The sequence below is a fragment of the Saccostrea echinata genome, unplaced genomic scaffold (genome assembly GCF_033153115.1).
Source record: "Saccostrea echinata isolate AGI-Se365-2 ecotype Australia unplaced genomic scaffold, CSIRO_AGI_Sech_v1 ptg000020l, whole genome shotgun sequence".
In the NCBI taxonomy this organism is placed as follows: Eukaryota; Metazoa; Mollusca; class Bivalvia; order Ostreida; family Ostreidae; genus Saccostrea; species Saccostrea echinata.
In genome coordinates, this window is record NW_026889769.1 from 152,963 (window position 1) to 169,895 (window position 16,933).

At 32.2% G+C, this 16,933-nt stretch overlaps 1 protein-coding gene across 1 annotated transcript in view; it reads right to left on the minus strand.

Moving 5' to 3' along the window:
- LOC133189808 (adhesion G protein-coupled receptor B1-like) overlaps positions 1-16,933 on the minus strand; it is a 34,920-nt gene that overhangs the window by 4,871 nt on the left and 13,116 nt on the right. Inside the window, exons 14-29 of the mRNA XM_061325200.1 lie at positions 16,502-16,696; positions 16,255-16,326; positions 16,019-16,124; positions 15,782-15,919; positions 15,608-15,677; positions 8,323-8,467; positions 8,034-8,086; positions 6,093-6,201; positions 5,345-5,448; positions 5,146-5,248; positions 4,800-4,977; positions 4,539-4,608; positions 4,113-4,179; positions 3,587-3,672; positions 791-917; positions 500-541 (exon numbers count right to left, since the gene is read on the minus strand). Of these exons, the coding sequence (XP_061181184.1) occupies positions 500-541; positions 791-917; positions 3,587-3,672; positions 4,113-4,179; positions 4,539-4,608; positions 4,800-4,977; positions 5,146-5,248; positions 5,345-5,448; positions 6,093-6,201; positions 8,034-8,086; positions 8,323-8,467; positions 15,608-15,677; positions 15,782-15,919; positions 16,019-16,124; positions 16,255-16,326; positions 16,502-16,696 (1,665 nt within the window). The remainder of the gene's footprint in view (positions 1-499; positions 542-790; positions 918-3,586; positions 3,673-4,112; positions 4,180-4,538; positions 4,609-4,799; positions 4,978-5,145; positions 5,249-5,344; positions 5,449-6,092; positions 6,202-8,033; positions 8,087-8,322; positions 8,468-15,607; positions 15,678-15,781; positions 15,920-16,018; positions 16,125-16,254; positions 16,327-16,501; positions 16,697-16,933) is intronic.

Consider the following 16,933-nt stretch of genomic DNA (forward strand, 5'->3'; position numbering starts at 1 on the left):
GTTTCTGACAAATATGAATTATATAAAAAAATTCGGCTTATCATCGCCCTTATGTATATGAGCATACTTTTAAAAAAAAAATCTATCTTTATTCTAAACTAAAACTTTGACTCCCTTTATGGCTCAGCATAAGCCTTGGTGTGAACAAATTGAAATGCATACTATGTAAATTAGGCTCATTTTTATTTTTATTTACTGAATGAGTGGTTTTTGAGAAGATTTTTAAACTACTCCATCCTTTTTTGCTATTACCGAATTATTTCCATTAATGGGTTTATTTGAACAAATTTGAATTTGCATTACCAAACAAAAATGCTTTGTGACAGGTTTGGTTAAAATGGGTCTACTGATTCGTGACAAGAAATCAAAATTCTGAAATAATCAATTGACGATAGATGGACGACTGACAACGGACAATGGATAAAAAGCGTCAAAAAGTTCACTTGAGTCTTTAAAAAAGCCTACAAATAAAAGAGAAGAAAACAGACATAGAGCTTACCTTTTTGTTCAGCACTACATGTGAGACAAATATGAAAAGTCCCTGAAATGGTAATTTATGGTTTACGTTTTAAAAAATACAATGGCTTTGCTGTGGATGTTTAAGATCTAATTAATATCATCAATCAAACAAGAGCAGGAAATTAAAATTGTCAGAGCGTATTGAATTGAAAACATGGAGAATGAAACATCTTTTTTTTAAAAGTGGAAAAGAAACATATTATTCGAACTTTCTAGAGAGAGGAAAATTATACACATTTACAACTGACACTATTTCTGACAAAGATCATACCTGTAAGGAATTGGTGATGATAAAAATGAACTGGAATACTTCTGCACTTTCGTTTACAGCTAAGACTCCAAATATCCAGGTAACTCCTAATACCGGTACAAGTGTACCGAGAGACCGTAATCCGGACCTGGTATTACCATACATATAATTAAATTAGAATAGCAATTTCATTTATGAGCTCGAGTCTTTGAACAAAAATGAAACTCTATTTGTCATTTATTTTATTTTGCTCTTTGCATGATTTCTTTATGGTTATGTTTTTCAATACTTTAGTAAATTTGTGTTCACAAAAACAACCATACCCTTGGTCGTATTTTTGTCCCCCGCTTTAAGTAAACGTGGGGGATATTAATTTGGGTCCATCTGTCCGTTCGTCCATCCGTCCATCAGCCTGTATAGCTGTCTGTTTGTCTGTCTAGTACTTATGTAACACTTTCATTTCCAGATGACATCTGAGGAAGCGTTTGCAATGAAATTTTACCATACTACTCCCTTTGGCCTAAAGAAGATCCCTATTGATTTTGAGGTCTAAAAGTGTTAGGTCAAGGTTATAAATTAATACTTTCTGTTTTTGTGTAAAACGTTCATTTCCAGACGATATATCAAAAAACCTTTGAGCTTTTGCAATGAAATTTTATGTCATAACTCACTATGACCAAATACGAGGGCTGTTCGGAAATTATTGAGAGATTTTGTATATTTTTCTTTCTAATGAACGTCTTTCGGTGAAAATTTGCATATACGTTTGACAAACATTAAAAATTCATAAAAGCAAGAAATATTTTACAAATATCAAATTTCTTCTCTTCAATGGTATATATATGTTTCAATGGTAGGGGTACCCGGCGCAGTCACGAAATCAGATATTGAAAATATGTAACACTAATGTTCAACACCCCGATGGACCCATTATAAGAGCGAAAATAATTCAATTAATGTATATAATTTTTTAATTTTATTTTGACTTCATATTGTGCAAGTTTGTTAGAATACCGATCAGAAATACGGAGATCATTAAAAAAAATTAAGCGCGGTAAAGAAATCTGATAACGACGACAAAATGGATTTTGACGTCAAGGCGGAGCAGCGAGAGACCTAAAATTTTGTGTAGCGCTATGTAAAACTCCTTTCCAGACTAACCAACCTACTAAAGCAATAACAACGAGAAAAAAAAAACATGTCTAAGGGTTTGTTACATGTATTTCATTGGTATATATTTATTTTTTTCTAACCTATAATTCAACTACAGTAAAATCAAAAACCGCGGACGACCATCAATTTTTACCGTAACGGAATTAATAACGTTGACCCGCGTTGCATAAATTGGCACTACATGATGCTAAGTCATCCTGTATAAATGACACATGAAAAATTTACAATAGTGAAGCAACAGCACACATTTTTTAAAGAATCGTTTAAGAAAAAAAAACAGTTTGATTTTTGTAGGGTATATAATTATGATAACAAATGAGAAGAATAAACGCTTCCCGAATGCAAAATCATCGACGACTGACGTGACGTTAAAATGGCATAGCGATGCTGCTCCAGGTCGATAAACATATGCATGTTTATTATTTTACCGGAACTTATCTAATTATCCTTTAAATTAGAAATTTTGTATAATTGTTTTATTCGTTCTTTATAAAATGTTGACGAATTTTCCTGAAATTATCTCTGACCTTTATGGAGTTAAAGTAATTGTCTCAATAATTTTCGAACAACCCTCGTACAGACCCCCTATTGATTTTGAAGTCAAAATGTCAAAGGTCTAGATCAGAAATTCATACATTAAAAATAATATTTTTCAGAAAAAAATATTTGTTTTCATTCAGCAATCTTCAATAAAAATAAATATCTCAACTCACTATAACCTAAAAAAGAATCAAGTTGATTTTGAGGTCAAAAGGTTAGAGTTCAAGGTTAAAATTCATACATTTTCTCTGTGTAACACTTTTTTCCAATCTATATCTTAAGCTTTTGATATTTTGCAATAAAATTTTATATCACAACTCCCCATTGCCTTTAAATCCATATTGATTTTGAGGTGTGAAAAGGTCAATGGTCAAGGTCAGAAATATATATTGCATATATAGTTTTCAATTGATTATTTTAGTTCTTTGTTGCTGAAAGGTCAAAATTGAACTTTTTTCCTTTCCCTATCTCCATAATTTTTCCAGTTCTTCAACCCTCTTCCTTTTTCCTTGAGCTGTGTACACAGATTCTCTGAATTAGCTTCTTAACTGGATATTTCATTCCAGATATTAGGTATATTTATACTAAATTTAGCTAGGGAATACTTTGATTATCTTACATATATCAATACAGAGAGATCGCGGTATTTGTCGCAGGGGATGCTTACTCCTCTTAGGCATCTGGGCCCTGTTTTACAAAAGAATTTATATGTGCGGCTAATTTAAAAAGTAACACATAATTCTAAAATATCGCTAACTTTATAATTTTGAGAGTTTATATACATATCAATTACACGCGAGGAGGGCAAAAACAAGGACCTCTGGAAACTAGGTTTGGGTCATATTTTTCAAGAGAAAGTACGTCAAAAACAAAATTCTACTATTGTAATCTTTTTTTTTTATTTTTCGCTAATCAAATTATGATTTTCATGAAAATATGCTGTGTTCGACTTGTGTACATAATTTACGAGAGTGGTCACAATTCGTTCGCCATCTTCATCTTTTGAATTTTGGTTAAGACACGTTAAAAATGATATTCAAAATAAAAAGAATGCATTTATTCTATAATAAAATCCTAACATATCAATTAAGCTAACATACTTACGCAGCCTTTTTATGAAGAGGTGACTTGATCATTGTAGATGTTGCAAACAACACACGCATCAAGGAAACAATTATAAGTATATCTATCTGAAGTAAAAAATTGAAGGTCAGGTTGTTAAATATGCAAAGAGGTTCTTAGAGCAGATAGAAATATGTTACATTCTAAAATGCCTTCAACATTGCAGATTCAAAAAAAAACTTTTTAAGATATACTATCTGAATAGAAAGCAAACGAAATTTTGACACAAAGCTCAATTTTTTTTTTTTTTTTTTTTTTTTTTTTTTTTAGGTTTCTAATTTTTTTTTTTCCGGTGTGGTATTTCCTGCACAATGAGCGAATCCCAGTAGAACTGATATTCATATTTTCCACTTACATAATTAGAGGAAGTATTGCAAATTTATTAATCAGTGAAATAGCATAAAATCAAATTACGTTATTCTATTGCTCTAATGAGATTTTTAAAAATATCTCAATATACATTCAGAATCCTGACCATAATGTTTTCTTTTTGGAAGTTTTTACATACCACAGCAATGACGCACACTGGGACAATAAACAGATAAAGGGAACCACTTTCCATTGAAAGCCAGCAGCTAGGAAAAAAATACTTGTCTCTGCATCAATTTACGCCATACAACGTCCACATATCAATGTAGTATTAAGTTAAGTTTTGATTAAGTTTTTTTAATGCATACTATATAAAGCTATATTCATGTATAGGCGACTTAATAATTATGAATTCAATTGTAATACAATATTATATTTAGAAGTGGCCTTATTCTGTAATATTTATTAAAAAACTATGAATCTTTATGTTTACATTGAAAAGAACCTGACTGTAAACAAAAGAGATGTATGGTCGTGTCTCCAGGTTTTGTCAACATTTGCCCTATTTCCATTTTCATCTTTTACATTGTACGAAGTGACAATTATGATTTTACATGCAACATACTAATTTTTAGTGTGATAGTTGTTTCCCCAGAATGCTCCTAATGTTGAAACCGCAATGATTAATGGAACACCTGAAACGAAATTGTTTATTTACTTATTAAGCTTCCCAGAATTATTTCCCTCAGATGTGTACAGTACAGGCAAACTAAGAGATGACTGGCTTACAATGACTAGAATATCAAAATCATAGGGGAAACTGTTCTTGGTTTCCTGACCCTCATTCATACATAGCAATTTTGATTCTGTGGTAGTTTTAACTCACCCCATCCTCCCAAAAGAAACCAGTGCACTCTGGATTTCGACTTGAAATTGTTCGCCACATGCATCGCGTAAAAGGTCACGGTGATACTCATAAAATAGTAGACACCCATCCCCACCATACAGAAAAAGGTTACCAGGAAAAGATAATGGATGATGGCGGTTATTGCGATGCACAAGACCTTAAAGAATACAGAAAGTTTAATATCAAAACATTTCATTTACAAGCTAGGTGTTAACATTATAATAATATATAATTTTAAGTACGCTTTATAGTTTTTCCCATCGCGTTGAACACACCAATTTGTACATGGACTAATGGCTGACAAAATAGAAAATAATGATTCTACCTCATTGTTTGTTTCTTCTACAGCAGAGATAAATACAACATAGGATAAAACCAAAGATCCACAGAGATTTATAAACATGATATTTTGGTCACTCTTTATATGTCTGAAAAATAATATTTTTATTCATTATAAGAAATTATTTGCAATTTTTTTTATTTTCAGTGGAAAAAAATCAAATTAATATTTTGAAAACACATACTTCCACGTCATGATGTAAATTATTAAGGTTAAAACTGTAAAAATAATGGACACGATTACACCGACGAGAGATAACGTCTTCAGTGAGGTTTTGTCTTCCTTTTCCTAAAACAAAGTAAGTTAGTTAATCAATAAAATGCTTTCTTTGGTTGTTAGTACGGGAAGTAATGTTGTAGCTGTTGCAGAAAATATACATAATCCGCGTAAGGGGGTTATATAATTTTTTTCTACAATAGCTGCAACGTTAATCCCTTTACTAACAAAGAAAGACATTTATTGTTTATATTTATATCTGTATAAATAAATATACTGTATAAGGTAAAACAAAGTGCATTAAACACTGTATTATTGTTATGAATGTCATTGTATGTTTCATTGATGGAAGAGCCGCTGCTCAAGAAATATTTCCAGTTGCACGTGGCCTACTTAGTGGCGTTTACTGATTGATAAACGTCAATGGTTTTCATAAAAAATAAAGGAGATAATACTCATTGGATGTAAATATTGCAAAGAATGTGTTAATTTGCATGGTATTCTGCGTGAAACTATCTCAATTTTGTTGGAAAAGAGCCTCATGATCTGATAATCTTGCAGAAATTAAATTTTCGCAGCTTCATCAAATCACAAGCAAAAAGAAAGTCATTTTCACCAAGCATTCATGTATAAATCATAAAGCATATTAAGAAATTTTATTATGAAACTTCACATGAGAGAGGTTTGTATAATTATAATGCTAAAAATTTTCTCACTGATGTATACGGTCTCATCAGAATGGCAAAGTTAGTTAGATGGTTACACTGACAAACTGTCCTCTTGTTGTTGGTGGAATTTACTCTGCAGCCTTTGGATGACCACTTGCTGAGGTGAAAAAGTATTTAAATCTTAAAAACAAATAATTCTTTACCCAACCTTTTATTATTTTTGATGGCTTGTTTGCCGTCTGTCAAACGAGGGAAGTATAATTTCTATACTTGGTAACTACAAAATCAATTCACGGTCATAACGAGTTATTTTTAATTTGTAGTATAAGAACTCGATCAGTAGAACAACAGAGTCTTTAAAAGTAGTCTCTCGTTTGTAAACAAAAAATAAAGGCAAACGACGAAAATAAGTCTCTGATATGGACAAGGTAGAAAACAATGTGTGTTTGTGAAACACTGATGCCCCCGCATGACAGCTCAAGGGTAAGATTAAAGTTTTTAAAAGTAGGTCAAACTCCAAGGTCTATATCAAGAAATTAAAATGTTGATACCCCCCCCCCCCAAAAAAAAAGGTCATGTCACACTCGTGTAAAAAATAAGAGCCCTGGCATCAACAATTAAGATGGCTAAGGATAAAATTATTAAAAAAGTTGAACTTCAAGTCAAGGTCAGGAGGCTACCGCAATAAAGTTGTTTTGCAAAGAAAGACCTTGTCAGAAGAAGTCACATGTGAAGTATAAAAGCCCTATCAGCAACCGTTCAGATCTTATGGCCAAGGTAATTTTTTTCAAAAGAAGGTCAAACTCTTAGATCGAGGTCATAAAGTCTAAGAACGGTACTGTCAGAAGAAATTCACTTGTGAAAATTTTAAGCCAACAGTTTAAAGGTCAGATTGTATGGCTAAGGTTAAAGTTAGGTTATTGTTTTTATAAAAAAGGTTAAACTCAGAAGTCAAGTTCATGAAGTAAAAATGTTGGTATCAAATTAAAGGTCATGCCACGAGGTATACAAGTTTAAATTATGAAAGCAATAGTTCTAACCGTTCAAAGATTATGGCCAATGTTAAAGTTTTTGAAGACAAACAGACAGACAAACCCCGAATCCCGATTACAATGGAATAAAAAGAAACAACTGATTAATTAAGGATACAAGTACTTAAGTTCTTCTTTTTAAAAATTCAAATTAAAAACAAGTGTTATCTGACTAAGGCTTTTTATCTGAGTAGGCCACATGAATGGTACATGTCATCGGTGGGGTAAATTAGTAAAATAGTCATGTATATTGACCAGATACGGGCTAATACAAGGTTTTTGTTTCCCAATCATGACAAGGAGCACACGGCAGGTGTGACCGGTCGGCAGAGGATGCTCACTCCTCCATGACAACTGATCCCACCTCTAAATTTTGAGGTCCATGTTTGCTCTGCTTCAAATTTGTATCATTTCATTGGACTTTCGAGATTGAATACTGCTCGTTATCTTCATATTTCATACCAAGATCTACAAATCTATATGGTATTTCAGAAGATTGTTGTGTAAGAAGGGAGGGGTGAAATAACAATATGTGTTTTCTTGTATGCGCATTTGTAAAAAAGAATTAATAAAAAAAAAATAAACAGAACAAGCTAGATTTGTCAGCAATTCGAATTAGTATTGTTATTTCAGGGTGTAACATTTAAGATAATAAATTCGTCAATTTCGGTTCTTATCAATTCAGTTTATTTTTCGTAATTACCGTCAATGAAAAACTCTCGTGAGTTTATATAATTAAAAAATCCTTTTTTTAGGAAATTCATTCCCTTTTTTTGTTTTGTGTCATTTACTTAAATAAATGACATTTTTTCACTTTCAGTACTGTTGTTATTTTCTTCTATCCATCAAAAAACTAGCTCAGTTGACTTGGCTTCAGACTTGCAACAATAACAAAGGAACATAAAGATTTTTCCTGCATTTTCTTGTATTTCTAACACAGATAAAAAGGTTTACTTACTTTAGAGTAAAATTCCATGATACACAAACTGCTTGATGTTTATTGCTTTTGTTCTAGGAATAATAAAAGTTTGATAAATTGATATAATTTGTTTTAAATTATTTAAATGCATTTGGAAATTGAATATGTTTCATTCAATTAGTTTTGAGAATGAAATAGTGAATATAGAATGAAAATGCAAAATGAAATAAGAACATTTTTAGCAATATATTTTAGAACTTTCGGTAAACATATCAGTAAACTGCGCCACGAAGAGCTACAGAACTGAAGGCGATGTATGTCGTCTTACCTGGAAGAGATGATTAAAAGTCAGATTTAGAGGCGGGAAAAGATCACCCAAATCAATATGTGTAGTCAGTGACAAAATTTCAGAATTTATAGTTTCATCATCCTTCGCTTTCCCATCTTCTTTCACTTTTTTCATATTATTTTCTCTAAAATATGCATTACTGGATTTAAAATAAAACGAATGTTAAACATTAAATTTGAATTTTGGAAAGCAAATAACGTGGCTCAATAGATTTATTTTAAATGAATGTTTTAATATTAATTTCTTTTGGATTCTTGGGAAAAAAAACAAGCTCATCCAAGTCACCAATATCACTTTGAGATTATAATTATTTTGACATGTATGAATACCCACATCATCCTTTGCTCGGGAAAGAAAAACATTCTCTCAGTGAACTTTCGTGCTCTATAGTCTGCTTTGTTACAACACACTTTGAAAAATTATGAACTTTGAAAACAATTTTCAAAGTGCGTTAAATTTAGGACCAAGTTAATAAACTTTGAAAAAGGCTTGGTCAATATTCTTGCAAATTTAAGGTATGAAAAGTAATTATTTGAACCTGGTTGGATAACTTTTCGGTGACGACATCAGTTCAGGATCTGATACTTCTGCTCAGGTCAATGGTTTCTGATCCACTCCACATAAACCCCTGACCGAAGAGACTAAGTTTGACGATGTTTACTATTGCGCCGTCAAGTGAGATTACACATTTTGAACTTTACGTTTCTCTGCTATTGACAATTCAGAGTAAGCAAATTAAATAGGGAATGCAAGACAATATTTGAAGTCGGTAATTCAACTAAATTCAAATAATAGATTCAACTAAAATGCGACGATTAACCTCTGAGTAATTTAATGGTAATGGCGTTTTCGTTGGGACTGAAACTGGCGTGTTTTTTTCTGTCACGTTCTAGTTTCAGGTTTAAACAATGTTTTGATTGGCTCATGCAAACTTGCATAAGACCAATCAGAGAGCGCATTTCTACATGTAACCGTGTCATTCTTAGTCTTTTCGGTCAAGCGTTTCTGTGGAGCGGAGTGGGTTAGAAACCCTTGACCTGGAAAAATGGATATAGACGTTAGGAGATTTTAGGGGTTGTCTTATTTCCAAAGGTTCTTGTCAATGTTACAAAAAGGGAAATGTTTTTTTAATACATAATGGACAAATATGTGTAATGTTTACAGAAAGATTATCAGATATGGTGACAGATGGTCATCTGACGACAATTTAGCAAAAAGGTCATTAATCATTTGATTTTTATGACAAACAACATTAATAATGGAATTTCAATTTTAAAAGAACTAAAATTCAATGTACTAAGGACTTCCCTAAACTTTTTACTGTATTTAGAATTTTTTTTTTTAGTTTTTTCCCAAACATTTGCCCTTGGGGGTACGAAAAATGCGATAAAATTGGGTCCAAATGTGTATGCTCATTGAAAATAATTTTTCCGCACAATAAGATGTTCTTTTTGTAGTTACTTGATAATTAGAAGTATGAAAAATTGTTTATTCCCGCAAATATGATGGCCTTTATTACTGTTATTTGATTTGTATTAAGTGGTATGAAAAAATTATATATGCATTTTTTTAAAAAAAAATTTAATCCATTTTTTTTATTTGTATTGTATTTCATTTTGTAAAAAAGCTACTTTGGCCATAGCCATTGGCTATTAGTGTTTACATCAGCGATATGGCCCCTGAGCCTCTCTTCTTTAATTTTTTTTTTCAGGAAAACTTATCTCAAGTTTTTCATCTATATTTGCGCTAACTCAAATTTATTAAGAGAAAGTATATTAATGTCATACCAGTTATGTATATACATAATTGGGAAGGAAAGATAAAAATTGGGCTGAGGGACCTTCTACCTGTCTTCTCCTCGTTCTCGATGAGGGTAGATCAATTCACCAGTTTTTCAAAAGAAATATATCAAAATAATGCTCTTACTAAAATCTAGGTCCAGATTTTTTTGTTCTAAAGACTTTTTTCAAAGTGCGTTAAGTGTCTCGATGGTAAAAAAAAAGTTGATGTACACTCTTAACGAACTTGGAATTTTTTTTTCAACGTGCGTTGATTTTGTCCCAATTTTTACGCACTTTGTTCAAAGTGCGTAATTTTTTCAAAGTGCATTGCCACACTAGTTCGTCTTGAATTAATTCTGTTTAGAAATGACCAGTTTCAACACTTAATGTATATGTACATGTACACTTTCTCCTTATATAAGATTTTTTTAAGATTCCCCTCGTACAGTGTAGCCTTTTTGGCTTTATACGTATATTAAATCAAATTCTGGATTAAATTCTTTGAAAAAAGTCTCAATTTCTATGTACAACGATAGATACATCGCAGCCGAGGCTAGATTTTGTTTTCAATTTGTAAACTATGTATACATGTTTGGCCAATTTTAAAATAAATGTTTATGAGGTATCATAATAAAGTATTTATTGTAATGTCACATCCCTCTGTTAATCACGTGACGGACACATAATTTTTACAAAATTTCACAAAATTCGTATCGGTACAAGCGGTTTACAAAATTACTTTTAATGATTTATTCGAGTCAATCAATCGTTTTATATATAAAGTGCTAGGGGCAAGTCTGAATTTTACTTGTAAAGTATGTTTATGAGAACTTCAACTTACCCACACACATGAGGGTATTTTCCACTTTATCGCACTTTATACAAAACATTCTACGTTACATACAATCCCTCATCAAGATTAAATAAGAGAACATACTTTTCGTATAGATTCATATGGATTTATGTCGCTCAATTGATCAGATACGCAAGATCATGCTCGACGTATGAACAATTTATGAAAACAATTTGATGAAACAAGGATATCAAACGGTCTCATTTGAAGTCATTATTTCACATATAACACAGGACAAAGGAATAACGATATTATATTGCAATATTACACTACACAACAGCATACTGAAGCTTATAACAACAATCCAGACATCTAAATTACATGTAACATGTGAGATCAATAACAAATATTTTTATATGTCATATGAAAGAAATGTTAAAGTTATGACACTTTCTCTGTCATGTCAGTTGGTTTGCAGTAACATGGCGTCATACGCTTTCATGACTTCATATGCAGATAGTTCAGAGAAGTTACTACAGCTGGAATACTGTGATATATTACTGACAGCTTTACACTTATCGCATTTACCTTTCTCCCATTCTGGACTTATGATTTAAATGAATTCACATTAAATCACTATATGTACCACTAGAGGTGGGCTTCAAATTCATCGTGTCAATGACACAGTGACGCAAAACGGGAAAATTTAAGAAAATAGAATTTTTACATGAACCATGCAAACTTTTTAAATTATTCAATATATTACGTATTTAAACAAGAAACCCATGGGCCACATCACTCACCTGAGCACATTTGCTAGGAAGAAGCACAAATCAATTCAGTATTGAAAAGTTTTAAGGGGGGGGGGGGGTAACCTTAAATTTATACTACCTCAGGATGCTTCTATATCAGTATTACTACGCATGTGAGTTAAGGCTAGGTATAGGCGTTTCTATGCAAATGAGAAAATAAAAACGCAGAAGAGGTATATTTATTATTCAGAGAAAGAGTTGATTCATTTTCTTGTGCATACTTAGTTCACACGATATTTTATAGCCAGTACACATTATGACGTCATATTATGACGTCACTGATCTTACCTACTGGAGGTATTAAAACACATCAACAAAACAGCTTCGGCGCAAGGGATTACCCTATTTATTTTTCCATAAAAATTGTATAATGCTAAGAAGAATATTCTATCGATTAATAAAACTACTGCACAAATACAAAGCATTTTCTCATTTGATCGGAATTTTAGGAAACTTATACCGGATTGTACATTTTTACCCTTATTCAACTTAAAACTTTACAAATAGAAATTATACAACTGCGCTCTCGATATTTGTGCAACAATACCAGCAAACTTTGGACTATTTTGCTTCTAAATACACCTTGTTTCAGTCAAATAAAATGGAGCATGCCCTTGCGCCGAAGCGTTTTTGTTGATATCCATTATAATCTTGTGCAGTATAGAACAATGACGTCATAATATGAGATCATAATTTGTCAAGGTACTAGCTATCTCATGTCGTGGGTACCAAGTTTGTATAAGACAATAAGTTTGAACTTTCTCTGTATAATAGATATAGTCCTAAGGCATTTTAATTAGATTATTTGCATATAAATGCCTATACCTAGCCTTAAATCACCTGCGTATTCATGGCTTTGCTGTTCTTAAACAAAAGAATTTCAAAGATTTTTTCTTTGTATTCCTGTGTAAAACTCATTGTAGCCCCACCCCACCCACCGTAAATTTTGAACACATTTGAATCTACACTACCTGAGGAAGCTTCTATAATAATATGACTAATCATGGCTTTGCTATTCTTGACCAGAAGATTTTTTCAAGATGATTCCTATATAGTCTTATGCAAAACTTTGACCCTCTGTTGTGCCCCCAACCCCTGGCGGTCATAATTTGAACAAACTTGATTCTACAATACCTAAGGTTGCTTCTGTATAAATATGACTAATAATGGCTTAGTTTTTCTTGAGAAGAAGATTTCAAAGATATTTCCTACTTGGCGTGTATGATCAGGATCTTACAAGGGATATCTTGGTTTCCTTTTACTCTGTCTGAGTTAATGATTGGAATCATTATTAAGAAAGCTCTTTCTGAGGGTGTATCACACAGTACTTAAATTTTCTCTTATCTAGAGATGGGGACTGGGTAACGCACTACTTGCACCGTGTTTCTCCCCTATGTTCCCATTGATAGATAAGAACTAGTTGTCTCAATCATTTTAAGATTACTACACCCAGAGCTTAACATCAATTCTCTATGATACTTGCCACTGGTGTTTATAACTTTCATACTTTTATTTTGTTCTTACCCTTAAGGTTTTGCATCCTCTATTCTTAAATATCCATCACATACATAATACTCTGATAGTTATTTAAAGCATTTTACAATAGAAAAGAATTTACCAAGAAAAAGTTTTAAAAATGTAATTAGCTAAGCAGTAAGTACTTAAAAAGATTGCAATGAGGTCTATGAAACATTTTTTTTAAAATAAAATTTCAAATGATAAGAATATCAATGAATACTGTAGTGGAAAAATGCACTAAAATACATTAGAAATAGAATGACAATTGAAAATGATTTTCTACAGATAAGTGTTTTTTAAATTGATTGTTTTATTAATTAAAAACAGAGGGAGATAACTTTTACCAAAATTCAAGGTCATAAATTAGGACACATCCCACCCTTGCATGCTAGTAGTAATAAATGGGAATTATTTCTAAATAAACTGAGTATTCAACACCTACACATCTCTTATGTATTCAATTTCCTTGAATCTTTTGCTATTATGATGGCGTACCTTTACTTTTTTATTGCTGATTCATCATCCAACTTCTTCAGCTACCTTCTGAATGCCTAAATTTCCCTTCCCAAAGCTTTGCCTAATATACCCTTAGACTACCCTTAGTCCATTCCAAGGGTTGTCAGGTCATTCCACTACTTGAAGTCTTCAACGCGTTTTACTCAAATGACCCTTAACCATGACACCCATAAATTCCTTTGTAAACTTTGACCCACTGTTGTTGCCCCGCCCCACTCCAAGGGGTCATGATTTGAACAAACTTGAATCTTCACTACCTGGGGATACTTCTGTATTTATATGACTAATAATGGCTTAGCTGTTCTTGAGAAGAAGATTTTAAAGATATTTCCTATATATTCCTTTGGTAAACTTTTAACCCGCCCCTGTTGTGGCCCTGACCTACCCCTTTGGGTCATGATTGGAACAAACTTGAATGTACACTACCTGAGGATACTTTTATTATAATATGTCTAATCATGGCTTTGCTGTTCTCGAGAAGAAGATTTTTAAAGACATGTCCTATATATTCCTATGTAAAACTTCGACCCCCTCTTGTGCCCCGCCCTATTCCTTTGGGTTGTGATACGAACAAACTTGAATCTAGAATATGTAATGAAGCTTTCACATAAGTTTCATCTTGTCTTACCCAGTGGTTCTTGAGAAGAAGATTTTTAAAAGATGCTACCAGATTTTTACATATTCTTAATCATCTACCCTTGAAAGAGGGCATGGCACTTCCTGTGAACAAACTTAAATCCCCTTCATCCAAGAATGCTTTGTGGCAAGTTTGGTTGAAATTGGCCCAGTGATTTTTGAGAAGTCGAAAATGTGAAAAGTTTACAGACGACAGAGGACAGACGGACGCCGGACATTCTTTGGTCAGAAAAGCTCACTTGAGCCTTTGGCTTAAGTGAGCTCAAAACTACAGGTTTCAGAAGCTAAACAATTTTTTATTTGATGGAGAAAAAATATAGTCTGGTCCAGGATAAAATATTGCTACAGTTCGTCCTCCTCTTGTAAGAACACACAAACAAAATAACACAGTCCACGGTCGCAAGAAGTGGAATATTGATAAAACAAGGATTTGATTAAATTTTCGAAAAATATAATCAAAACAAATTTGTCTTTGAATGCTCTTATTCGATGTTGCGCGAACTTTACGCTAAAAGTAAAAGCCATGGCGTGGCATGGACGATAACAACGATCTAGTAGATACCTTTGTTTTTCAAGCACTTATATTTTGTACTGTTGGACAATTGAGTTCGACAAAACGTCACTTCACTCATATTAAAAAAAAATCTTTCGATTCATGATATAGATATCATAAAGGAAATGAACGTTTTGATTCTCTTTAAGTAACTAAATAAGTAACTTCACACTATGTTCCAAGTGCTGCGCTCTGACAGTTGAACTCTTTACTAAACATAATTAATTTTTAATTAGATATGTCAAAAAGGTAACAAAGTTTGAGACAGAAATTAGTGACATTTTTAATTTTCAATTTACAAATTATTTTATTTATATCTTAATTATCTGTTTCGTATCAAATCTGAAAAAAAAAATACTTGACGTTCTTTATGCAACACAAGAACTGAAGTCTTCAAATATGTTATTATATTTAAGGAATCAGTGTCTAGGTAGTAGAGTAGCACGAGAATTACATGCATATTAGGCCTCCTTAGAGTCAGACACAAAACAGTCGCACAAGAATTACATGCATATTAGGCCTTCTTAGCTCCTGACCTTTCGCTTGGCGAAATTTGCATTCCGGTGGAATGATAAAAAAATCAACTCTCCTAACTTTCAAATAGTTATCACAGAGAAAAAAAAAATAGAAATGGAAATATTGTCTCTATAATTACCTTTTTAAATCTAAATTGGTGTGCAAAATCTCTGACATAGTCTTATATATTACAGCAACATAAGCTATATCTGTAAATCAGAAAAAGATAAGTTTAATGAATGTATTTACATAAGCATTCTATGAAATAAGGGGCATGAGCAGACTTTATCTTTAAAATCACTGGTGAAATTACCTTTGTCAGATATATGTGCTTGTACTGGCAATTCGAGAAAGGTAGAATATTCATCGACAGAGCTGGAAGTATCGTTTGAAGAGACATATGGAAAAATTATCCCTGATTTATCTATATTCGTTCGGTCAACGGTCACCTCTTCAAAAAAGGCAGGAAATATGAATTATGCATGTCTATTCAAACAGATATGTCTTTAATTCTTGCAAGAATATAAACACATGTATAAGTAAACCTTACCAAAATTTATGCCAGTGAAGTTTGTTGATGTTATGTTGTTATTTTTCATGATGACTTCACTAAGTCTATCCATATTCTTTAATATCAAGCTGCCATCCTTCTCCGTCTGGATAAATCAAGCAAAGGATAATTCTAATTCCAGAGTAAAGCATGTATGAATAGTAAACTGCATTGGAGACGCGCATCAAATTCATTATAATTTACAGAAACCTTCGATTTCATGTTTTCAGCAGTACCTTTTCTTGAACAGTTGTCCAGGATTTCGCATTATTGGTAGATAAAACATTGTCAACAACTTCAAAAAACGCCTGAAAGTTACAAGCAATTGCAAGATGCATGATTCTTTGCCATTTTGATATTTTATTTTCTTTATAAAGACCAAGAGCACTTTACAGCAAGATATAAATCTGAATATTCTGTAGCAATTTCAGTACCTGGTTATAAGAATAACAACATAGAAGATCATGAACTTATTTGATTTACCTCTTTTTCTATGTTAACACTCGTTAAATTTGTAACGTTGACAATCTTCTCCAAGATATCTAGAGAAGAGCTGATATCTCCGGCACTCAGTACATCTGCCTCCGATGTTAGGTTTTTCATTATCATTAAAGTGTTGTCAACTGTTTTCTGTATTTCTTCTGTGTTATTAACCCCGTCTTCTAACAAAATGTCGAGCTGGTAAAGAGGAAATTGTAATAATTATTGTTCCTTCTCTTTTTTAAAGCAATTAATCCTATTAATCTTTTACTTGTGAAACTTATTTCCGTATTTTCGAAAAATGTAGAATAAAATCCTTTTATTTGTTTTCATTTGAATATGATTATCAATCGTTTGTGCATATATATGCATTCTTGGTCTCTAATAAAGAATAAAGCCTCCTGATTAAATTATGGCATTGGATATAATAAATAT